This window comes from Pituophis catenifer, unplaced genomic scaffold, assembly GCF_029215685.1.
Source record: "Pituophis catenifer annectens isolate HBS135680 unplaced genomic scaffold, rPitCat1.0.hap2 SCAF_7, whole genome shotgun sequence".
In the NCBI taxonomy this organism is placed as follows: Eukaryota; Metazoa; Chordata; class Lepidosauria; order Squamata; family Colubridae; genus Pituophis; species Pituophis catenifer.
In genome coordinates this window covers 2,669,289-2,694,243 of record NW_027256887.1, presented here as the reverse complement: position 1 = coordinate 2,694,243, position 24,955 = coordinate 2,669,289, and the positions used below count along the sequence as shown (strand labels likewise).

Here is a 24,955-nt window from a genome sequence, read left to right as displayed (position 1 = left end):
AGAAAGAAAGAAAGAAAGAAAGAAAGAAAGAAAGAAAGAAAGAAAGAAAGAAAGAAAAAGGGAGGGAGGGAGGGAGGGAAAGAAAGAAAAAGAAAAGAGAGACAAAGAAAGAAAGAAAAAAGAAGGAAGGAAGGAAGGAAAAAAGAAAGAAAGAAAGAAGAAAGAAAGAGAAAGAAAGAAAGAAAGAGAAAGAAAGAAAGATAGAAAAAGAAAGAAAGAAAGAAAGAAAGAAAGAAAGAAAGAAAGAAAGAAAGAAAGAAAGAAAGAAAGAAAAAGAAAGAAAGAAAGAAAGATGTTCTGCATAGTTCTTAAGACAGAAGGACTAGTGGACTGTATCAATTAAACAATGACTTACAGTCAAGTTGTTGATGCCTTCAGAAAACGCTCCAATCTGCCTCACGGTCCCTTCGGAATCTTCCATCTACAAGGAAGGAAAAATAAAAGGGTGATATTCATATAAATCCTGTATTATATAATATAACTGTGTTCACGAACGTAAATGCTAAAATTGGACACCTATTCTTGAAGTTTAGGCAGTGCTCGATTAAGGAAAGGCGAGAAATATAAAACCTTGGATTGAAGGAGCTTTTCGCACATCCGTAAACGCACGAAAGTTTCTTGCACGAGAAGCGAAATGTTTTTAAGGAACAACCATCAAGAAAGACCAGGTGCCTTTTGGGAAAGCATTTTTGGGATCACCATAAAATGGATAATTGAGAATCTCTATAGACATGGGCGCAGTGGCTCAGTGGCTAAGACGCTGAGCTTGTCGATCGAAAGGTCGGCAGTTCAGCGGCTCGAATCCCGAGTGCCGCATTTTACAACCTTGTTTGTAAAAAAAACCCCCTGATTTTATTTTAGTAAACTAAGGTTTGAACAGACTTTGTGTGTGCTGCATTCCTTGGGGTCCGTAGCTGGGACAGAACAGGTTAACATTAAAGGACAAAGAATATTTTTTAACTTGGGATGTGTTTTATCAATGGTTAGGTAATAAAATTAGAACTTAGAAGTTGGAAAAATGCTATTATATACAAGTAAAGAATATTATTACTATTATTATTATATTATATTATATGTGTGTGTGTGTGTGTGTGTGTGTGTGTGTGTGTGTGTGTAGGTCTTTGGTTATTCGGGTCTTCTCCCACGTAAAATTGGAAGTGTCTTGGCGACGTTTCGACGAAGTCTCATTCGTCATCTTCAGGCTGGTGTTCTCGGCTTCGTGCTTCCAGGAGCAATGTGAGATCGCAGCTGTCTCTTCCTTTTAACTGCTAGTGGGGGTGTGAGCTGATTGGGTGGGAACTTGGCTGTATTCTGATTGGGTGGAGGTGTGTTCTGATTGGTTAGAAGCACGAAGCCGAGAACACCAGCCTGAAGATGACGAATGAGACTTCGTCGAAACGTCGCCAAGACACTTCCAATTTTACGTGGGAGTATGTATGTATGTAAAATGACCCAGACAATACGCCCTTTACTAAATACTTATAAATGTTAAAGAAAAATGTATAAATAAAAATAAAATTAAAACAAAAAAGACAGAGCGTGACGGACAGTCCACGAATCGTTCTGTTTTAACCCGAAATACCTCTTCCAATCTGTCCAGATCATCATCGTCGTAAACTCTGTTATCTAAACCCGGTTTAAAGCCTTTCTTGGATCCGGTTCCTGCCACCTGACCCAAATCCATAGGGCACACGTACTCTTCTCCCCCGTCATCTTGCTTCTTCTTCCTCAAATTCCCAAAGTTACTGAAGGCGAGTTTCTTTGGCTGAAAGAGAAAAGCCCAGCAAAGTCTTCAGCACAGGTAGTCCTCGGGTTATGACCGCAATTGAGGCCAGAATGAAAGATGTATAGGAGTAGCAGTTTTTTCTGAGATCATGCAGCAAATTTTGAGGACAAGCCAGTGGTGGGTTTGAAATTTTTTTACTACTGGTTCTGTGGGTGTGGCTTGGTGGGAGTGGCAAGGCTTGGTGGGTGTGGCTTGGTAGACATGGCAGGGGAAGGATATTGTAAAATCTCCTTTCCCTCCCAACTCCAGGGGAAGGTTACTGCAAAATCCCCATTTCCTCCTGATCAGCTGGGACTCGGGAGGCAGAGACTAGATGGGAGTGGGGCCAGTCAGAGGTGGTATTTACCAGTTCTCCAAACTACTCAAAATCTCCGCTACCGGTTCTACAGAACTGGTCAGAACCTGCTGAAACCCACCTCTGGGACAAGCATATGTGGGAAAACCTCAACGGTATTTAAAAAATTCCAGATAGGTACCGTCCTCACATTCCTGCATTCTCTAGAAAACCTTAGCCCTGACTAGCAATTCCAAAAGAACTTTGATATATACCCCTTCATAGTCCTTTTACAGCCCGCTCTAAACGGTTTACAGTCAGCCTATGGCCCGCCAAGAATTTGGGTCCTCATTTTATTGACCATGGAAGGACAGAAGGCTGAGTCAACTTTGAGCTGGTGAGGATCGAACTCCTGGCAGTGGGCAGAGTCATCCTGAAATACTGCATTCTAACCACTGCGCCACCAGGAAGGAGAATGAGAAAGGGAGAAAGAGAGGGAGGGAGGGAGGGAGGGAGGGAGGGAGGGAGGGAGGGAGGGAGGAAGGAAGGAAGGAAGGAAGGAAGGAAGGAAGGAAGGAAGGAAGGAAATGGAGAGGGAGGGAGGGATACTAATGTACTTATATACCACTTCAAAGTGCTTTACAGCCCTCTCTAAACAGTTTACAGAGTCAGCCTCTTGCCCCCAACAATCTGGGTCCTCATTTTACTGACCACAGCAGGATGGAAGGCTGAGTCAACCTTGAGCCAGTCAGGATCGAACTCTTGGCAGTGAACAATGAGTTAGCCTGCAATACTGCATTCTAACCACTGAGCCACAGGGGCTCATTGTCAGGCACAAGAAACCAGGCGCCATGACAGAGTTCAAAAATACTACTAGTTTCATGCTACCTACTGACAAGAATCTGATTGACTAACAATCAAGGCCAATTGGCATTCAATAAGAATCAACAGAATTCACAGGGACTGTTTTGGAGCATAGCGATTTCAAACTGATGACACGTTTCACTCCACCCTCAGTCTCGGTCTGGTCACCTTTTACATCGACTCCCCAAATTGAGATAAGCTAGAAACAAAAAATTCTTCTCCCAATACCTTCACTTTGGCGGTAGCTGTGAGAAGGACGTAATCGGGAGCTTCCATGGCTTCGCGTTTTTCCTGTTGAGCTTCGCTTCCAACCAGCAAATTGAAATGAGTGGCCAAGTGCCGTCTCAGCAGCGTCTTGTTTGGTGGGATGTTAAGCAGCTGCGCCAAAGTCTCTACGTTAAAACGAGGTTCCAGAACCTGCGCCACGAAAACGAGATTTCAAAACTTGTGCATCCGGTACCTTCTCATCCACAAATGCCAGTCGATTTGCAAAAAAAAAAAAAAAAACTCAAGATGGAAATCCTAGGACTTCCGGGGGATGCCATGCACCGACCTAAATACGATCCAAGCCATCGACTAAGAAAAAGATATAAAAATTACCATTAAACCACCGTGAACTCCGCTTCCTCTTAAATTAGGAGCATATTCAGCCAGATCAACAGAACGCAACCATTCCATTACTCGATGATTGGTCCATTGAGAAACTTCTGATGGGGTGATGTTATTCTGACAACCAAAAATACAATAAATTAAAACATTCATTCATTCATTCATTCGTTTGTTCATTTGTTCATTCATTCTGCTTATATTACACCATGGGCTATTGTCAGGGGGAAAACCCAATTATTTTTCTGTCCCCGTACCCCACACGCACCCCCACAGATGGCCCAGAGTTAATAAGCCACACGACAAAACTCTTTGAAGATAAAGCTGGCAGCAACCCAGTGGCTAGCTGCCAATTCAGACTTTACTCACACAAAACAAAGATTAGACTGCCAGCATTCTGATAAAACAGGCAGAGTGTCAACAATACAAGGATTAATCCAAATGCAGTCCGATAAAGCAGGCAAAGTCCAGTAACACAGAGGTCATGGAGTATTTCCAGTTTTTGCTCGTCACAAACTGAACCGGCCACCACACCCACATTTATACCCTGTGGGGTGTGGTCCAGTGACTCAGCTAATCTCTGGCACGCCTTCCCTTCTGCTGTGCATGCTTCTCCCTGCGCCTCTGTTGCGGGTCCAGCCAGCACTTATCTCCTTCGTCGCTGTCCACCTGTGGCTGCGGGGACGTGCTTGGCTCTGAGCCTATCGTTTGGCCTTCGGTGTCCTCCGGAGGCATTGCCAGAGAGGAGGGTCCTGGAGAGGGAGGCCTTGCCAACTCCTCTCCCTCACTCTCAGAGTCTGCGTCTGTCGATAGCCCAGGCTCAGGCAATGGAGCCACAACAATTATGAGCATAGCTGCACTTAATGATAATTAAGTGTCATTACTTAATTGTCATTAAAAGTCTCACAAAAGTCCCACTTCAGGATGCAGGGGTTTATTAGAATTTAAAGCATAGCGAATGCAAACCACTTACATTAATCACATTGCAATGGGGGTCAATCGGACAAGCCATCAAAAGGGACGGCTTGAGGCCGATTGGTAACCTCCCATTATTCAACTTTGTCTTTTATACCTTAAAACCACAAATTGTGTGACTTTCGAGATCTGTCCACACTGTCCCAGCAACAGGGGGCAGTTTTCCATTCCTTTAACCTCAATGTTACAACATACCGTATTTTTCGGAGTATAAGACGAACCTTTTTCCCCCCAAAAAAGAGGGTGAAAATCTGGGTGGGACTTATACTCTGAATGGAGTCTTGCCCAGCCTTGCAAACAGAGATTTCAGAGGCTGAAAGAAGTTACGTGGCACTAGGGATTCGAACCGCTGAACTGCCGACCTAAAATTAATTACCTGCCAAAAAAAGTCATTATAATGAAGGATGACCTTGAATAAATTTCACATTTGAATATTACGGGTGTCTACCTCATCAGATGGTCTCCTGCGCAGACAGTTGGGTTCAAAGTTGTTCATTCGGAGGACCTGAATGGCTCGTTTGATGCTCAGATGGTGAAGGACACTCAAAACTTTCAAAGACAACAAATCATCCTGCAGATGTGGGCACCAAGAATGAACCAACAACAAAGCCACAATCAGGTATCGGAGGGAAAAGTTGCATTAATCTACTACAAGTAGTCCTGGACTTAGAACAGTGAGTGGTGAAAGTAAGCAGTGGTGAAATCCAAATTTTTTTACTACCAGTTCTGTGGGTGTGGCTTGGTGGGCATGGCATTGTTTGGTGGGCGTGGCATTGCTTGGTGGGCGTGGCAAGGGAAGGATACTGTAAAAATCTCCATTCCCTCCCCACTCCAGGGGAAGGATATTGCAAAATCTCCATTCCCACCCCATTCCTGGGGGAAGGATATTGCAAAATCTCCATTCCCACCCCACTCTGGGGCCAGCCAGAGGTGGCATTTGCCGGTTCTCCCAAGTACTCAAAATTTCCGCTACCAGTTCGCCAGAACCTGTCAGAACCTGTTGGATTTCACCCCTGGTTCAAAGTTACAACGGCCCTGCAAAAAGTGGCTTGACAACTGCTTCATATTTATGATGGTCGCAGTGTCCCGGGTTCACGTGATTCCCTTTTGCGACCTTCTGACAAGCAAAGTTAAGGGAGGGAATCCAGATTAATTTAACAACCGTGTGAGTGACTTAATAACTATGGCAATTCACTTATAACAAAGGTAGTGAGAAAGGCCATAAGATGGAACAAAAGTAATCTGACATCCATCTCGCTTAGCAACAGAAACTGTGGGCTCAATGATGGTCGTACATGGAGGACCATACTGTCAATGACACAACAATTAAGCTGCTTACGACGGTCATGTAGTGAAGCATTCGCCCGTCCACTTTGCCTTCGTCGAATTGTGTCTTATACTGGGGCAGCCCAATGTCGTCCAGCCATCCTAGAAACAGAAGAAAAATAAAAATGGCTTCCTACAAATGCAGATGAACCAATGAAACGTCATCGGTGATGAAATGTCTTCTGTGAGAGGTCCTTGGTGCTCTCTGAGCTTGGTTGTTTTCTTGCAGACGTTTCATTACCCAACTAGGTAACGTCATCATCTGCTAGTAACAAGTGGTGTTTGCAGAGTGGAGGAGGAAGAGGAGAAGAAGGAGAAGGGGAGGAATAGAATAGAATAGAATAGAATAGAATAGAATAGAATAGAATAGAATAGAATAGAATAGAATAGAATAGAATAGAATAGAATAGAACAGAGTAGAGTAGGGTAGAGTAGAGTAGGGTAGAGTAGAGTAGAGTAGAGTAGAGTAGAGTAGAGTAGAATAGAGAATAATAGACTAGACTGGACTAGAGTAGAGTACAGTAGAGTAGAATACAGTAGAGTAGAATAGAATAGAATAGAATAGAATAGAATAGAATAGAATAGAATAGAATAGAATAGAATAGAATAGAATAGAATAGAATGGAATGGAATGAAATGGAATGGAATGGAATGGAATGGAATGGAATGGAATGGAATTGAGTAGAGTAGGGTAGGGTAGAGTACAGTAGAGTAGAGTAGAGTAGAGTAGAGTGCAGTAGAGTAGAGTAGAGTAGAGTAAAATAGAATAGAATGGAATGGAATGGAATGGAATTGAGTAAAGTAGAGTAGAGTAGAGTAGAGTAGAGTAGAGTAGAGTAGAGTAGAGTAGAGTGCAGTAGAGTACAGTAGAATAGAGTACCATAGAGTAGAGTAGAGTAGAGTAGAGTAGAGTAGAGTAGAGTAGAGTAGAGAATAATAGAGTAGAGTAGAGTAGAGTAGAGTAGAGTAGAATAGAATAGAATAGAATAGAATAGAATAGAATAGAATAGAATAGAATAGAATAGAATAGAATAGAACAGAACAGAGTAGGGTAGAGTAGAGTAGAGTAGAGTAGAGTAGAGTAGAGTAGAGAATAATAGACTAGACTGGACTAAAGTAGAGTACAGTAGAGTAGAATACAGTAGAGTAGAATAGAATAGAATAGAATAGAATAGAATAGAATAGAATAGAATGGAATGGAATGGAATGGAATGGAATGGAATGGAATGGAATGGAATGGAATGGAATGGAATGGAATGGAATTGAGTAGAGTACAGTAGGGTAGAGTAGAGTAGAGTAGAGTAGAGTAGAGTAGAGTGCAGTAGAGTAGAGTAGAGTAGAGTAGAGTAGAGTAGAGTAGAGTAAAATAGAATAGAATGGAATGGAATGGAATGGAATGGAATGGAATGGAATGGAATGGAATGGAATTGAGTAGAGTAGAGTAGAGTAGAGTAGAGTAGAGTAGAGTAGAGTAGAGTACAGTAGAGTACAGTAGAATAGAGTACCATAGAGTAGAGTAGAGTAGAGAATAATGAGTAGAGTAGAGTAGAGTAGAGTAGAGTAGAGTAGAGTAGAGTAGAATAGAATAGAATAGAATAGAATAGAATAGAATAGAATAGAATAGAATAGAATAGAATAGAATAGAATAGAATTCTTTATTGGCCAAGTGTGTTTGGACACACAAGGAATTTGTCTTGGTGCATAAGCTCTCCGTGTACATAAAAGAAAAGATACGTTCATCAATAATAAGGTACAACACTTAGTGATAGTCATAGGGAAACAGTCAATATAAATCTTAAGGATACCAGCAACAGTTATAGTCACACAGTCATAAATGGGAGGAGATGGGTGATAGGAATGATGAGAAGACTAATAGTAATAGTAATGCAGACTTAGTGAATAGTTTGACAGTGTTGAGGGAATTATTTGTTTAGCAGAGTGATAGCATTCGGGGAAAAACTGTTCTTGTGTCTAGTTGTTCTGGTGTGCATTGCCCTATAGCCTCGTTTTGAGGGTAGGAGATGGAGGAAGAGGAGGAGGAGGAGGAGGACTGTGAGGGGTCCTTGATGCTCTCTGAGCTTGGTTGTTTTCTTGCAGACATTTCATTACCAAGCTATATAACATCATCAGTGCTAGTAAGGAGAGGAGTTTGCAGAGTGGAGGAGGAAGAGAAAGGGGAAAGGAGGAGGAGAAGGAAGACGAGGAGTAAGAGGCTGTTGATGGTCTCTGAGCTTTTTTGCTTCCTTGTAAACATTTCATTACCAAACTAGATAACACCATCAGTGCTAATAAGGAGGGAGGTTTGCTCTCAGTTTATATTCTATTGTCATGCCCTGTCAGTGTTGTCGGAAGAAGAGATTCTTTGGTTGGGCTGTTTACTCTTAGCTTGTTTGGAAGTTCCTTAATTGGGATCCCAAAGATGGTGTTTTTTTTTTTTTTCAAGAGGCAACCACCATCCAGTCAGAGCTGAAGAAGCTTCTTCGATAAGAAGCGAAACGTCTTCAAAGAAAAACCAGAACATCCAGTTGCCTCTTAGGGAAAAAAACACCTTTGGGTTAAACTAGTTACCAAGCTCACCGAGAAGCTAGGATAAGCAGATGTAGTCATAACAAAACTCGAGAGGTGGATAAAAACACCAAATCCAGACTAAACAATTAGCTGATTGTGCAACCAACATGTTGTTCAATATATACAAATATTCTTGTGATAGTACGAGGTGGGTACATCTGTAAATCCTTTCTAAAACTTGGAAAACAAAGCAAAAGGGGAAATTTTAAAAAAACATAAGGGAAGGGAACATACTTGTAACCCAGTTGTAATCCAGTTTCCCGTAATTGTTTTCTTCTTCAGACCCCAAAGCTTGAAGTGCAAGTTGTAGCTTTTTCCGATGTAGCGGATGTTTTATTCCAAGTTCCTGCACATGAGGCACAAAACGACGTCTTTTTATAAACATTAATCTTTCTGTTCAAGGCATCCTATAAATGCAAGTGAGGGGACCTTAATGAAACAGATCTATAAATAGGACGTTTCTAATGGCCAAATGCTTGATTCAGAGAACCAACGCTTTTCATTCCCTGTTATAAAAAGCGTTGGAGTTTATTAGCAGTTTTTTGGGGGAGGGGGAGTTTGCTTTAATATATATAATTCCTTCTGTGTTTTAATTTTTTTGTATTTTCTATACGGTTATTGAAATTTACTTTACTTAAACTGGTATACTAATTTTAAATAGCTGAGCTCAATTGTGGTTGCAAGTTGATATGGGTGTGTGTGTATATATATACACACATACATTTATTTTATTTATTATTTATTTTATTAATCATATTTCTATGCCGCCCACTCTCCGAGGACTCTGGGCGGCTTACACCAAAGACAGTATACTAAATAGCATATTGCCCCCAACAATCTGGGTCCTCATTTTACCCACCTCGGAAGGATGGAAGGCTGAGTCAACCTTGAGCCTGGTGAGATTTGATCCGCTGATCTGCTGAACTAGCAGTCAGCTGAACTAGCAGTCAGCTGAAGTACAGCACTCTAACCACTGCGCCACCTCGGTGTGTACATCACACACACACATTTACATATATAATTAAATTCCTTCTGTGTTTTAATTGTTTGTGTTTGCTATATAGTTACTGAAATTTCCTTTATTTAAACTAGTATACTAATTCTTAATATCATATTTTCTATTTTTAATGTAAGATCTTCTGGACTCAGAAAAAAAAATACATACATACATACATACATACTGGTGGGTTGCTCCCAGTTCTGTCCGGTTCTTGCGAACCAGTAGTAAAAGTGGCAGGAGGCTCCGCCCACCCGCCCAGATGTCATAATTGACAATCTGCGCATGTGCAGAAGTGCGCATGCGTTCCCATTGCAAACCGGTAGTAAAGGTAAGTAGAACCCACCCCTGATACATACATAGATACATACATACATCTATCTTATGGACACAAGATGGCAGCCCTTGTTATCAAACATGAGTACCAGATGGTAGATGAATTGCTACTTAGCTGAACTTCATTACATCTCTCAAGTCACCAGCAGAAGAGAATATTTGTAGCTCAGGGTTGAATTGTTGGGTCCTTGGTTCTCTCTGAGGTAGATTCTTTTCTTGCAGACCTGATTAGGTAACCTCATCAACACTGATAATGTTCCCTAGATGGGTCATAAAACGTCTGCAAGAAGGCATCCCACCTCCAAGAGCACCAAGGACCCCACAACTCTCAATCAATTGCATATGAGGGAGAAAAATATAAGTGTGTTACCTTTTCTAAATCACTCTGGGATGCTTGCAAGAGAGTCTGACCGGAGAGTATCCAGTGTTTTCCATTGCCGATGTAAAAACCCAGGCCCTGGTCCTGAAGCCAGCTGCAAACTTGCTCTTTCCTCCATTTAGCAAACGGCATGTCCAGATCACTAAAGGAATAGTAACAATCAGATCCTGTTTCAAGATTGGATACTTATGTCTTCAGAGACCTGCTAATGGTGGGACCTTCCTAAGGTCCATTCCAGGGGTGGGGCTGCTGGGGTATCGCAGGGGTTTGGGAGAACCTCTAGCTAAAATTCTGTGCAGTTTGTAGAACCCCCAAATCCCACTCCTGTCTGGCCCCGCCCACCCCGCCCCTCCCCTCCCAGGAGTCCCCACGCGCCCGTTTTGAATGCAGGTAAGTGCAGGGCGCACGCGGAGGCTCAGGGAGGGCAAAAACCGGGCCTACCAGAAGTTCGAGAAGGCCAGGACCCCTCTTATCCTATCCTTTGTCTTAATAATGGCCCAACTCTAAAAAGACCCAACTTTTTATCCGTAACCCATAAAACCACTTCCTTTTATTTCCACAATCCAACTCGCCCAGCTGCACTCGAGCGTCATAAGGAAGAGAAACAAAAGAGAAAAGAAACAGTTTCTGTGTCACTTCGATCCTTCCGTCTTACTTATTCGATTGCCCAAGGTCTCTTGACCAGCCAAGCCTTGGACCAGCCGTCGCTCTCGTTCCTCCTCTTTTGAACTCGGTTTCCGTCATCTCATCAGGATTAAATGTGGTGGACTGGCTTCTTCTTAGTCTAAGGGGTGGGGGAAAAAAATCCAAATTTGAAGAACGGGAGGAATTAAGGGATTGCGGAGAACATTAACAGATAGCAATACCGAGTCCCGTGATGGCGAACATGTGGCATGCAGAGCCGTATCTGTGGGCACGCGAGCGTTGCACTAGAAGTAAAGTATGCCCGGTGAGCTCCATCCAGGATCACGTTTTTGGAGAATGACATCCTCATTACCTGCCAAACAGCTTCTTGATCCCTCTCGCTTTCTTCTTGGAGTCAGGAGAAGGCGGAGTAAGAGGTCCACCTTCTGCACCTTTGGATGGGCAAGGAAAGCCAGCCAGATCTAAGTGATCAGGGGATTCTTTCTCAGTCTCTGCTGTTAAATAGAAGGAAATCTCAATTAAGTATCCGTTCATCGCCTTTACATCAAGTCTCTGTCCTGGATTGGAGAGATAACCTTTAATAAAGGCCGCTTCTGTGTCGTGCCAAGCGAACCATAGTCGACAAAGAAGTTTATTGTTATCTTCCTTTTAACAGCGCTCGATTTTCAAAGCCTCACAACAGATTCTCTATATTACGTCTCGCTTTATTTTATTTATTATTTTTTTTTGGTCCAATTCTCTTTTATTATCAATGTATGGAGTAAATTGAGCATTGAGCAAACTTGGGGCAAGAACGCATAGAATTTATTTTCGTAGTGTTGGTGGTGATCGTATGGATGAGGAATGTCCAGAAATATCAAGAAAAGGTTAACGTAGATAGACCTGAATAGTCCCTGCCTTCAAATCAGCTGCTTAACCCTACGTTGTGTCAAAAAAAGTGTGTCTTTTTTTTACAACCGTTCTACCCTCTGCGTATTTTGAACAATCACTGTGGTATAAACAAACGAGGACTGTAAGAGCTACGTTTATTCCATCTCCACAATCTTGGTTACAATGTGCAATTTTGGATAATTGGTTGAAGCACTAATGATCAGTTACATTATTTGCCCTTCCTTCCTTCCTTCCTTCCTTCCTTCCTTCCTTCCTTCCTTCCTTCCTTCCTTCCTTCCTTCTTCTTTCTCTCTCCCCCTTATCAGTGTCCTTCTTTCCTATTTTTCCTTCCTTCCCTTATCAGTTTTTCCTTCCTTCCTTCCCTTCCTCCTTTCTTCTCCTCCCTCCTTTCCTTCCTCCCTTCCTCTTTCTCTCCCTCCCTTATCAGTCCTTCTTTCCTTCCTTCCTTCCCTTATCAGTTTTTCCTTCCTTCCCTTCCTCCTTTCTTCTCCTCCTTCCCTTATCAGTGTTTTTCCTCCCTCCCTTCCTCTTTCTCTCCCTCCCTTATCAGTGTCTTCTTTCCTTCCTTCTTTCCCTTATCAGTTTTTCCTTCCTTCCCTTCCTTTCTTCTCCTCCCTCCCTTATCAGTGTTTTTCCTCCTTCCCTCCTTTCCTTCCTCCCTTCCTCTTTCTCTCCCTCCCTTATCAGTCCTTCTTTCCTTCCTTCCCTTATCAGTTTTTCCTTCCTTCCTTCCCTTCCTCCTTTCTTCTCCTCCCTCCCTCCCTTATCAGTGTTTTTCCTCCCTCCCTCCTTTCCTCCCTCCCTTCCTCTTTCTCTCCCTCCCTTATCAGTGTCCTTCTTTCCTTCCTTCCTTGATCAGTGTTTTTCCTTCCTTCCTTCTTTCCTTCCTTCCTTCCGTCTTCCTTTTCCTTTTTTCCTTCCTTCTCCTTCCTCATCAGTGTCCTTTCTTCTTTCCTTCTCCTTCCCTCTTTCTCCTCCTTCCCTTAACAGTGTTTTCCTTCCTTCCTTCCTTCCTTCCTTCCTTCCTTCCTTCCTTCCTTCCTTCCTTTTCTTCTTCTTTCCCTCCTACCTACGTACTTACCTACCTACAAAAACAATACATACAAAATGTTGGAAATACTTTGCACACTTGCAATAGGTACCATTGCTTAAGTATAGAAAAAAAAAGCTCAGATTTTTTGGGGGGTGATGACTTCATAAGGCATTTGCCTGCCCCCTCAATACAGAAAGGACACTTCGCACAAGACAATTCTCCAGCATGCCAGGCGAATTTTTCACAAACTACCATGCAAGCATCTCTAAGCAGTCAACACATTCACGTATTTCACAAACAGCCCAAAGCAACAATGGTTAGCTTGGAAAGGAAGCAAGGAAAGCGAAGGAGCAACGGATAAGGTGAAATGCAAACAATGATCCTTGAAGATCCTTATCTCAGAATCTTCATTCAGTTAAATCTAGGTAAAGGTAAAAAGGTTCCCCTCGCACAGATGTGCTAGTCGTTCCCGACTCTAGGGGGTGGTGGTCATCTCCGTTTCAAAGCCGAAGAGCCAGCGCTGTCCAAAGACGTCTCCGTGGTCATGTGGCCGGCATGATTCAATGCCAAAGGCGCACGGAACGCTGTTACCTTCCCACCAAAGGTGGTCCTTATTTTTCTACTTGCATTTATTTTTATGTGCTTTTGAATTGCTAGGTTGGCAGAGGCTGGGACAAGTCACGGGAGCTCACCCCGTTACGCGGCACTAGGGATTCGAACCGCTGAACTGCTGACCTTTCGATCGACAAGCTCAGCGCCTTAGCCACTGAGCCACCAAGTCCCTTCCAATTAAATCTACTTGTGCTCAAATGGTCCCTTAGAGAGCAAGTACGAAAGACCATGGATTGAAATGCAATCCTTTGATGCAAGCTAGGCTGAATGCTCTATAGGTAGTACTCAACTTACGACCAAAAGTCTGTTGCTAAGTGAGACAGTTATTCAGTGAGATTTTGCCCCATTTTACAATCTTTCTTTATTTATTTGTCCAATTTATATGCCGCCCTTCTCCGTAGACTCAGGGCGGCTTACAATGCATTATAGCAATAACCTGCATATTGTTTTGTATATACCTGCTTATTAGAGCTTTCGGCCCTCCCTAAGTGGTATTGTTCTATACAAAGTCGGCTTATTGCCCCCACAATCCGGGTCCTCAATTTACCTACCTCGAATGGATGGAAGGCTGAGTCAACCTTGAGCCTGGTGAGATTCGAACTTGCACTAATTGCAGGCAGCTGGCAGCTAAGTGCTAACACTTAATAGCACTTTAGTCCGCTGCACCACCGAGGTTCTTGCCCTAATTCTTAAAAGAGTCACTGCAGTTGAGACTGTTAACACGATTGTTAACATGGACCTTCCTTGTCAGAATGTCGCAATATGGGATTACATGACCCCGTCATAAATTGCAGCCATCATAAATACGAATCGGTTGCCAAGCGTCTGATTTATTTATTTATTTATTTATTTATTTGATCATGCTGCAATGGTCGTTAAGTGTGAAAAACGGCCATAGGTCTCTTTTTTTCAGTGCCATTGTAATTTCGGAATGGTCACTAAATGAACTTTTGTAAGTCAAGGATTACCTGTATCGGCAACAGAAAAGTATAAACATTCAAATAAAAGATATTATTGTTGTGTTCTATCTTGTATAATATATACATATATCAGAAAATCCATTGCAAAGGCTAATTATTTGAAAGGTCATTCAAATTATTATTTTTTTTTGTTCTCACTTTTTTGTTCTCACTAAAACTGCCTTAAATGGAAATAATTTTTTGGAGCATAATAGAAGATTGGCTCACGAAGCAACTGGTTATGCCAAGAATGGCCTTTTCCAGAAATATATTTGGTTCTTGTTCTATGAATGACATCTAGAAACACATCTACCCTTTGCCTTTACGGACCTGTGCAGAATATTTTGAAGCCAGAATATCCTGATTTCTGAAATGCTCATCAATAACTCCCTGTAAATATTTTGAATTTGAAAGAGTCATCAGAACGGAGATGACCTATGGAGATTCTCAGTCATCTGGGTCACAGTTGTCCCAAAAAGGCTTTTCCAAAACGCAACTGGACTTTCTCGTTTGTTTGTTCCTCTTTGAAAATGTTTCGCTTCTCATCCAAGAAGCTTCATCAGTTCTGAAGTACAGTTGTCTTTTGAAAAAAGCACCTTTGGGTCCTCAGAACAGTCCACGTCAAAATCAGAATGGCCCGTTTGGAGAAGATGAACTTGGCTGAGTTGACTTCAGCGGTATATTCATGTTGGTTGGAGTGATAACATCTAGTTGAACTTCTCCAAGTTTTGAAACTAAGCAAGGTCACGATTGGGACCTAGGATCAAGACCATAAAAAATACCAGGACTATAGTTTAATAGATTAACAGGGTTGGAAGGGATCTTGTAGGTCATCTAGTTCAACCCCAAGCCCAAGCAGGGCTACACCATTTCTGACAGATATGTTGTGGTCCGCCAGCAGCCTGCAGACCTGGCAACGGAGTCGGATAGTGAGGAGGCTGGGGGAAAACATGGGCCAGTCCTGGAGTCTGGGGAGGGCTCTGCATCGGAGGCAGAGATGGGGCCAGGGCCATCTGGGAGCGATGCGCGGACTCCGGAGCCTCCAGAGTCGGACAGCAGAGAGGCAGAGGAACAGGAGGAGCCGGTTCCTAGTGCGCCAGAAGTCAAAAGCAGCTGAAGCAAAAAGGACGACTCAGGAGTAAGGCCAGAAGATGATTGGCCACTCCCATAAGGCTTAAAAGAGCGGCAATGAGCCGTTGGCGTCTTTGTAGAAAAGCCACATTGATTCCAGTGCTTCTTGTCAGCGTCTCTGGAACTTTGTGGGGGTTTTGCCAAGAAAAGCTTTGGCCGGTTGCCAAAGACATCAAAGGTTGGTGATAAGGCCGACATACTGGTTATGAAGAATTTTGTTTTGGACTAAGCTGAGAATGAATTAATTCTCAGCTGTTTTAATAAAATAAGTTTGTTGAGGACTAAATTGTGTTTGGGAATCACTACTTGGGCCTTGGTCACAACAAGATGGCAGTCCAGTCTCTTCTTGAAAGTCCACAACTTCCGAAGGCAATTTCTGTTCCATGGGCTGATTGTTCTCACTGATCAGGTAGATTTGACGTTATAGAAATGGCTAGTTATATATTAATGTGTAAAAGCGAAAAAGTTCAGGCTGGAGTGTTTTTATCTTGTACTAAGAAGAGTTGGAAGCTAATGTCTTGTATCTCACACCTTCCTTTCCCGCTCTTTCTCCTTCCCTTAATTTCCTATTTCTATTTTTGTTTGTATTTTATATAATTAAACAAATAAAAGAAAAGGAAGGAAAGAAAGAAAGAAAGATGGAAAGGAAGGAAGGAAGGAAGGAAGGAAGGAAGGAAGGAAGGAAGGAAGGAAGGAAGGAAGGAAGGAATAAATAAATAAATTTAATTTAATTTAATTTTTTAATTTGTATACCGCCCTTCTCCCAAAAGGGACAGAAAGAAAGAAAGAAAGAAAGAAAGAAAGAAAGAAAGAAAGAAAGAAAGAAAGAAAGAAAGAAAGAAAGAAAGAAAGAAAGAAAGAAAACATGTCCCGTCTCATCAAAGCTGAAGAAGCTTCTTGGATGAGAAGTGAAATGTTTTCAAAGATCAAAAAAAAAAAAAAAACCCAAGAAAGATCAATTGCCTTTTGAGGAAAACAACACCTTTGGGACAACCATGACCTGGATGATCGAGCACCTCCATAGATGCCTTTCTGATCATCATAATCATCTTTTAATGAACCCGTAATCCCTTGCGAGGTGGAGTCTGGGCAACTGAATGGAGCTGTTTACTGGCTGGATGCCCTGCTTGTCGCCAGTGCGGAGTTATATTCAGCAGATATAATCTCAACGTGCCCAGAGAGAGAAATATCTGCCTCTACCTAGGATCGAACTCACAGCCTCCTCTAGGCCACCACACCACTCCATAGATGCCTTCCTGGTGACTCTTTCAAATTCAGAGTCTTTCCAAGGAAGCGAGGAGAACATTTCAGAAGTCAGGAGAGACTAGAATAGAATAACAGAGTTGGGAGGGACCTTGGAGGTCTTCTAGTCCAACCCCCTGCTTAGGCAGGAAACCCAACACCACTTCAGACAAACGGTTATCCAACCTCTTCTTAAAAACTTCCAGTGTTGGAGAATTCACAACTTCTGGAGGATATTCCAACATCAAAATATTCTGCGCACGCCTGGAAAGAATCTCCAAAAACATCCGCTCTTAGTAAACCGAGCGGGAGAGTTGAATGATAAGGGGAGGGATGAAGCTTGTAGGCCAGGAGAAGACGTGGTCAAGGGCCATGCATGACTGACGGCTGGGCATTCGCGGCTCTTAAAACTTGGCACAGGTAAGGCATGCGGGTTCTACTGTACCTAAGATGGGCTCACTGGCACTTCGACTGCGGTCTTCAGGCATCCCAACAATGCAAAAACCAGATGCACAAGAATATACCAAGGGCAACAAGATAAGACATATAAAAACTTAACACTTTCAAGTCAGACAGGAATACCCAAAAAAAACTCAATGCATGCTTGACACAGAAAACTAGTGGATTATAGTAGAATGTTCAAACATTCACTTGCTCACACCAAGAAAGACAATTGCTATTACTCCTTAAGACATATACGTGGCTTTAGAGTGAGTAGGGTCTCCTAAATGAGGTAGTCCTCCACATACGACTGTAATGGAGCCTGTCTGATTTTGTGGCCTGTTTGGATCGTCGTTCACCAGCTGATGAGGTCACGAAGCAAATGCCACCGTTGTTAAAGAGAATGCAGCCGTCGTTAAGCAAAACCCCATGGTTTGCTCTGGGCATGGTTGAAATGTTGTGGCCCGTCAGCGGCCTGTGCAGATTGTAGCTGATTCCGACAGCGAGGAGGCTGGTGTGGTGCTGCGCCAGCAGCCTGTGCAGCTGGCGCTCGAGTCGGACAGTGAGGAGGCTGGAGAAGATGTGGTGCCAGAGGCGGGGATTCAGCCAGGGCCTTCAGAACCTCCAGAAGCTCCTTTAAGTGAAGAGGACGAAGAGGAGGAGCCTCTTCTCGATGCACGGGCGTGCAGAGCTGCCAAAAGGCAGGAGTGGCTCCTCAGGAGGAGGTCTCCTCGAGAGAAAGGCTTGGGGCTAATTGGTCACTCCCTTAACCTATTTAAGGAGAAACGCCGCTTGCAACAAGCTGTAGGAAACAACTTTAGTTCAATCTCCTTTGCGTCTGGATTCTCTGCAAAATTGTTTCTGGGCTTTCTGCCAACTCTAGTAAGACTGTGATTACTTTATCTTAGAATTCTGGTAGGCTGTTAAGACAGTTTATTAACAGCCTTTGGTTGATAAAGTTATTTGAGTAAAATAAGCTTTGTATAGAGTTTGTGTGTGCTGTGTTCTTTGGGGTCCATAGCTGGGGCAGAACATGAAATAAGAGCTGGACCCCATCATAAACAGTGATCGTGCGATCATAGGATGCCGCAAACAGATGTGATTGTGTTGCTGAGCACTTGAAGTTCAGCCATGTACTTGCAGAGAAGTTAGCTGGAGTCTGCTTGTGACTACGTAGGGATTCTAAGCTGATTCCTCTTTTCACTCCACCCCCAGGTTCTGTCACTCCTTCCCCTACATCTGCACTTCCTAGTATACGTAGCCTGAACATGTCACATGATTCTAGAGTCCGTGTGTGTGTGTGTGTGTGTGTGTGTGTGTGTGTGTGTACATTACTGCCCAATCTATGTCTTTTTTTTCTATAGTGGAAAGATGGCATAACCCACCATTGGCCTAAGAGCAAAGGCATGTAGACAATCACCACGCAACAGAGTTGTGTTTAAGTACATAAAATCACGTTTGAAATTAATCACCAAACACAACGTGCACTACAGGCAGTCCTCGACTTACAATAGTTCATTGAGCGACCGTTCGAAGTTATGACGGTACTGGAAAAAGTGTCTTAGGACCGTTTTTCACAGTTACGACCTTTGCGGCATCCCCATGAGATCCAAATTCAGATGCTTGGCAAGTGGTTCATACTTACTACCGTTGTGCAGCGTCCCGGGGTGATCACATGATCCCCTTTTTTTTGCAACCTCCTGACAAGCAAAGTCAATGGGGAAGCCCAATTGACTTACCACTAATTGGGTCGCGAACTTATCCACTGCAGTGATTCCCTTAACAAGAAATGCCGTAAAATGGGGCAAAATTCACTTCACAAACATCTCACTTAAGAACAGTGGTGAAATGTAAAATTTGTTACTACCGGTTCTGTGGGTGTGGCTTGGTGGGGGGGTAATGACTGAGTGGGCGTGGCCAACTTTTTTTTTTTTTTTTTTACTTTTAAAACCATTTTTTCTACAACCTCTTTGGCTGAAGAGGTTGTAAAAAAAATGCTTTTAAACCCAGCTGACTTGCCTGATCGGCAGAGGCTTTTTTTTCCTTTTAAAAACATTTTTTCTATAACCTCTTCAGCCGAAGAGGCTATAGAAAAAAATGCTTTTAAAAGCCTCTGATATCCCAGCTGAGCTGCGTGATCATCAGAGGCTTTTTTTTTTTTTTTTTTTTTTTTTTTTTACTTTTAAAAGCATTTTTTCGGCCAAAGAGGTTGTAGAAAAAATGCTTTTAAAAATTAAAAAAAAAGCCTCTGATGATTGCGTGGCTCAGCTGGGCAATGTGGGGGGTCATGGATTTTTGCTACCGGTTCTCTGAATCATCCACCTTCATCGCTACTGGATCAGGTGATCCGGTCTGAACCGGGAGCATTTCACCCCTGCTTAAGAACATAAATTAGGGGCTCAACTGTGGTCGTACATCGAGGACTACTTGTACCTGGTATTATTTGGGCATACTTCTGCAGAAACTCAAGGAGAAGTTAGAATTTTGTAGATGCTGAAAGAAACAATTGGTTTGATTTTCTTCGGCTACCCAAGGCCTTTTTTCTGCATTTTGCAAATGGTAAAATACTATAATAAGAGTGGAGTATTTCATCTCCTTCTACCTGTTAGGGACAGGCATTTAAAAGTTGAATGCTACGTCTAGACCTACCCAAGTTAGGTGCGCTTGCTGTCCTTTTGTTACTTTTGATTTTGAAAAAACCTCGGCCGAAGGACGACCTGGCTTTGCGAGATCCAAAAGCATCTTCTTCGCCCGGGGACTTGCAAGGAAGGGTTACGTATTTGCTATTCTCCACCGGTGATTTATTCTGATTGGTTGGAAAAAAAAAAGAAAAGAAAAAGTCAACTTGGCAGTAACAATCAGTGACATCACTGGATACAAGAGCATTGAAGTCGGAAAGTTCAAAGGTCAAATGAAGACGGCATGCTCAAAATGTATGTGAACAGATAGGCCTCAGCTTACAACACTTCATTCATTCAAACATGTGACTTATGATTGTTTTTCATTCATAGTAAATTGGCACAAAACTCACTTAACAAATGTCCCGCTTAACAACATAAATTTTGGGCTCAGTTGTAGTCGTAAGTCTAGGACTGCCTGTATTACACAAGAGGCATCTTATTTTGAAGTTCTCAAGAACTTTAAAGACATATATTTTTTAAAAAAAAAATATTCATAAGGGGCCTTGTACATTAGGTTTTAAGCTGCCTGCCAAAACAGTGGGTTAGATTTACCCAGAAGTTGATACTATAGTTAGTGGTTTCATTTGGATATTTATTATTATTATTATACACTTTATTCATTAAACATGAAACTCAGTCAACTGAACATTTAAAAATGTATCACAAATATTATTTACCGGCACTGATGGTTGATACGGGTTGCTGCCAACATCCTAGGTATCGACCAAGTATTTTGTTAAAATATATTTTCTTAAAAATTATTATTATTATTATCTCTTTTATTCATTAAACATGAAACCTAGTCAACTGATCATTTAAAAATGCATCACAAATACCATTCTGGTGCTAATGGTTGATACGGGTTGCTGCCAGCATCTTAGGTATCAACCAAGTATCTTCTTAAAATATATGATGTTCCGAGTAGCGCAGTTTTTTGCAGTTCCGCTGGTGTTATTGCAGGAAGCTGCTATTTTAATCATCATCATCATCATCATCATCATCATCATCATCATTTAAAAACAGGCTGCTGCAATTGTATTTTCATCCCAAATACAATGCTCGTTCAGTTTCTCCGTTTCTCTGAATTTTGTACTGCGTGCACATTTGCAAAAATTGTGAATTGGCCTGTAATCACGAAAGAGGGCATTGTCCAAAAAGAAAGGGAGATGATAGATAGAAAAACAACCAGCTCTGTCTATATATCTCATTACCTCTTCTAGCTTGTCTCTGGACTCTTTATCCTGTGGGGAAGAATTGGGCATATTAAATATGTCACATAAATTGCGATTTCATTGAATCACTCTTCATTTAATTGTAACTAAAAATGTGTTCAATTCAAGTCATCTATGACACCAAACTGAATAAAACATCCTGATTGTATCTTATAAAATAATCTGTTTTATTATATTTACAGCCTTTAGACGTTTGTTTAAAAAAAAAGACAACGAAAACCTTTTTCTAATAAAATTGTAAACACTATATATATATATATTCAAAATAAACCTAGCTAGAATGACATAAAGATGTATTTCCATGGTTTATGATTGGAAATATTTAATGAAGCTTCCGGCACATAAATTATTATTAAGTAATTAATATTCACAGACAATCCAAAACCATGAAATTCAGATTAAGGACTGAAAAGCACAGTATGAGTTAATAATAAGCAGATCAATCATTAATAAGATTTTTTTTTTTTTTAAAGTAGGATTACCCACCTCTGAGGCGTCTTTCTTCAAGTTTCCAAGACTGCTAGATTTTTGTAGAGCTGAACTTTGGGAACAAATTATAAGAAGAATAAGCAAACAACAATTGAAATTTGGGGCTCATACATTCAATCAGCAAGGTAAAAAATTAGAACAGATTGCATCATCTTTTAAGCCAGAATGATATGAAACATGAACAACATAAGACGTGGTTGAGGAAGTTCTCTAACTGATATCTGAAAGAACCAGGAATCGGAAGAAAACACAATAGTTTTCCAAATCTTATTCCTTGAAAACCTAGCTCCGTGATGGCAAACCTATGGCACACGTGCCAAAGGTGGCATGTGTAGCCATATTGGTGGGCAAGTGAATTTAGCTCTGGTGCGCGCATGCTGATTTTTGAGCCTTCTGGGCCCACTAGAAGTAGGGAAACAGGCTGTTTCCTGCCTCCGGAGGACCTCGGGGCGTGGTGGGGAAGGCCCATTTTTCTCTCTCTCCAGCCTCCAGAGCCTTTCTAGGAGTCTGGGGAGGGCAAAAATGGCCTCCCCCCCGAGGCCCTCTGGAGGCCAGAAATGCCATCTGGTGGAATCAAAAGTTGGCAAACAGGCCTTTTTTGGCCTCTGGAGGGCCTCTGGGGGGTGGAGAAGGCCGTTTTCGCCCTCCCCAAACTCCTAGACAGGCTCTGGAGGCTGGGGACAGCAAAAAAACGGGCCTAGCATGCCATCGTGTGGCAGGAGCGGGGGGAGTCACAAATGCATGTGCGGGGGCAGGGGGCATAGAATTATGGGTGTGGGCACATGCGCGCACGTGACCCACCCCACCCCCCATCCCATTCAGGACACAAGATGGCAAAAAGTTTAGCCATCCCGTGGCCCATAACAGTCTCTCATGATATTTTTTTCCAATTCGGAAAAACAAAACTGGTTAGAATAATTCAAGGAAAGCTCTGATATGCATGGGGCATGCTCAAGAACCTATAAAGATGAATCAATCTTCAAACTGGTTGGTTTGTTCTCTCATGCTTTGAAATACTTCCAGAATAACTAGAATACCATTAGAACGCTTTTGGTAAGTTTAGAACCATTGTTTTAAACCGTGTTTGAATTCCAAACATGTGGGATGGAATCTCTTAAATTCCAAATATTTTTGCACTAAAAGGTAAAGGTAAAAAGGTTCCCCTCGCACATACGTGCTAGTCGTTCCCAACTCTAGGGGGGCGGTGCTCATCTCCCTTTCAAAGCCGAAGAGCCAGCGCTGTCCGGAGACGTCTCCGTGGTCATGTGGCCGGTATGACTCAACGCCAAAGGCGCACGGAACGCTGTTCCCTTCCCACCAAAGGTGGTCCCTATTTTTCTACTTGCATTTTTTACGTGCTTTCAAACTGCTAGGTTGGCAGAAGCTGGGACAAGTCACGGGAGCTCACCCCGTTATGAGGCACTAGGGATTCGAACCGCTGAACTGCCAACCTTTCGATCGACAAGCTCAGGGTCTTAGCCACTGAACCACCGCATCCCACTTCATTATATTAGTTTAGCTCAAACAAGAAGCCCAATGAGTCTGATTAATTAGGGCAAGGAATCACCTGATAAATTCCCATTTAATAGTTCCTGAACATTCAATTTCCCTTTAAAATTAATTTGAGGTTATGGGACTAAAAAAATTGAAAAGGCCATGAATGTGTTCAAGAGTGTGAAGAATCATATCACTGAATCCATTATCCTCCAGCTGCCAGAACAGAAAACTGTGTAAATGCACATCAACTCCGAAAATTCATCCTCCTGCCATTTTTCAAATTAAGTTTCCAAAACCGGACATATGAAAGATCAAACCACATGCCTTTTTGTGCGTGTGGTTTAAATGACAATATGCAACGAATAAACCTCTTCAATGCTCCAGTCATGCACGAAATGAGCATGCACATTTTTTTTCATTTAGTTTTAGTTTTCAGATTTAATTTTCCAAACTGATTTGCCACACAGACAAAGGACCCATTGCTTGAAAAGCCATGCTTCCATAATACCAAAGAGAAAATTATTCTCCCTAGAACGGTATCTGTGCAAAAGAGACTTTAAAATAATGAAACCCTTTGCTAAGGTTAATGTTTAATTTTTTTTTCTAAATAATTTGAGAGCCGGCTTGGTGTGATGGTTAAGACATCAGGCTCGAAACCAGAAAATTTAAATTCTAGTTTTGCATTAGTCACAAAACCCACTGAGTGACTTTATTTAATCCTTCTCGACTCTAAGAAGGTAGCAAAGAAAACTCGTTTCTGGAAAAACATTGCCAAGGAAAATCGCATGGACTTGTCTGGAATCAAGTTTGTCTCAAAGACAACAAAAAGAAAATCAACTTTTCTCTCAAGAGGTCCAAAATGGAAAGGAGTTCTCTTCTGATTCTTTGAAAAGGTTGGAAGTTTTTATGATTGGTTAGAAAAGAAACATAAATAAAGATAAGAGAGAGGAAGTGATAAATAAGAGAAAAGACAATAAATGGAAAAGGGGGAAGGGGGGAAAGAGAAAAAGAGTTACTATAAAAGTGTACATGAATGATGAAACAGATGTAATTATTAAACAAAAAAGAATTTGAAATGAAGATATATGTAAATAGAAAATCGGGGCTGCTCGAATAGCATTCTAGATTAAATTGAAAATAGATACAACAAAGGAGTGGGAAACGAGAGAGGAATAGAGAGAGGGAAGGAGGGGAGAAGAGAGGAAAGGAGAGAGAAAGAGAGAAGAGAGGGAAAAGGAGAGGAAGAAAAGGGAGGGGAAAGAAGAGTAGGAGAGAGGGTTAGAAAGGGAGGAAGAAGAGAGGTGCAGGGGAAGGAGAGGGGAAGCAGAAGAGGAGGAATGAAGAAAGAAGAAAGAGACAGAAGAAGGAAGAGGAGGAAAGAAGGAGAGAAAAGTCTGTAGTAAAACAAAGAAGAGGAAATGGTAAAGGAGCAGCTCCGAACAAATAAAAATGAAAGTTAAAGGATAAGATGAATGATCAATGATTAATGATGGATAAGAGACTTTACCCTTAAATATGTTAAAGAGCAATAAAAATAAAAAATTTTATGCAAAAAAAGAAAGAAAGAAAGAAAGAGAAGGTTGGAAGACTTCTGATAAGATCAGAGTATCCTCTTCTGATTTCAAAACTAGATTTTCCAGGATCAGAACATCTCCATTTCAAAGTATGTCTCCCTCCCTCTACAATACATTTCAAGATAATTTGATAAACTTTCTCCAAAACAAGTCCACAAGACTTCAATTTCTGTCCCTCCTTCCAAAACCCTTTCTCTAAACACCCCTGAAATACAGGTAGTCCTTGATTTACAACCACAATGGAGTTCAAAATTTCTGTTGTTAAGCGAGATATTCGTTAAGTGCCCCATTATACGATTTTTGTGGCCATGGTTGTTAAGTGAATCACCCCAGTCCTTAAGTGAGCAGCACGGCTGTTGAGTGAATCTGACTTCCCCATGGACAGAAGGGGGATCACGTGACCACGGGGAATGCTGC

General features: G+C 41.9%; 1 protein-coding gene across 7 annotated transcripts in view; it reads right to left on the bottom strand.

Annotated features, from left to right (window-relative positions):
* The window catches only part of PPFIBP1 (PPFIA binding protein 1), a 96,769-nt gene that overhangs the window by 3,049 nt on the left and 68,765 nt on the right, over nucleotides 1-24,955 (bottom strand). For 4 of the 7 annotated variants that reach the window (XM_070947864.1, XM_070947868.1, XM_070947866.1 and 1 more), the window contains 14 exons: nucleotides 21,465-21,519; nucleotides 20,958-20,987; nucleotides 19,715-19,871; nucleotides 17,070-17,102; nucleotides 11,109-11,250; nucleotides 10,767-10,895; nucleotides 10,103-10,253; nucleotides 8,634-8,745; nucleotides 5,845-5,933; nucleotides 4,954-5,076; nucleotides 3,525-3,650; nucleotides 3,153-3,341; nucleotides 1,583-1,765; nucleotides 356-421 (listed from right to left, as the gene is read on the bottom strand). In XM_070947864.1, the coding sequence (XP_070803965.1) occupies nucleotides 356-421; nucleotides 1,583-1,765; nucleotides 3,153-3,341; nucleotides 3,525-3,650; nucleotides 4,954-5,076; nucleotides 5,845-5,933; nucleotides 8,634-8,745; nucleotides 10,103-10,253; nucleotides 10,767-10,895; nucleotides 11,109-11,250; nucleotides 17,070-17,102; nucleotides 19,715-19,871; nucleotides 20,958-20,987; nucleotides 21,465-21,519 (1,585 nt within the window). The remainder of the gene's footprint in view (nucleotides 1-355; nucleotides 422-1,582; nucleotides 1,766-3,152; nucleotides 3,342-3,524; nucleotides 3,651-4,953; nucleotides 5,077-5,844; nucleotides 5,934-8,633; nucleotides 8,746-10,102; nucleotides 10,254-10,766; nucleotides 10,896-11,108; nucleotides 11,251-17,069; nucleotides 17,103-19,714; nucleotides 19,872-20,957; nucleotides 20,988-21,464; nucleotides 21,520-24,955) is intronic. The other 3 variants (XM_070947865.1, XM_070947871.1, XM_070947867.1) reach the window with 2 other exon arrangements.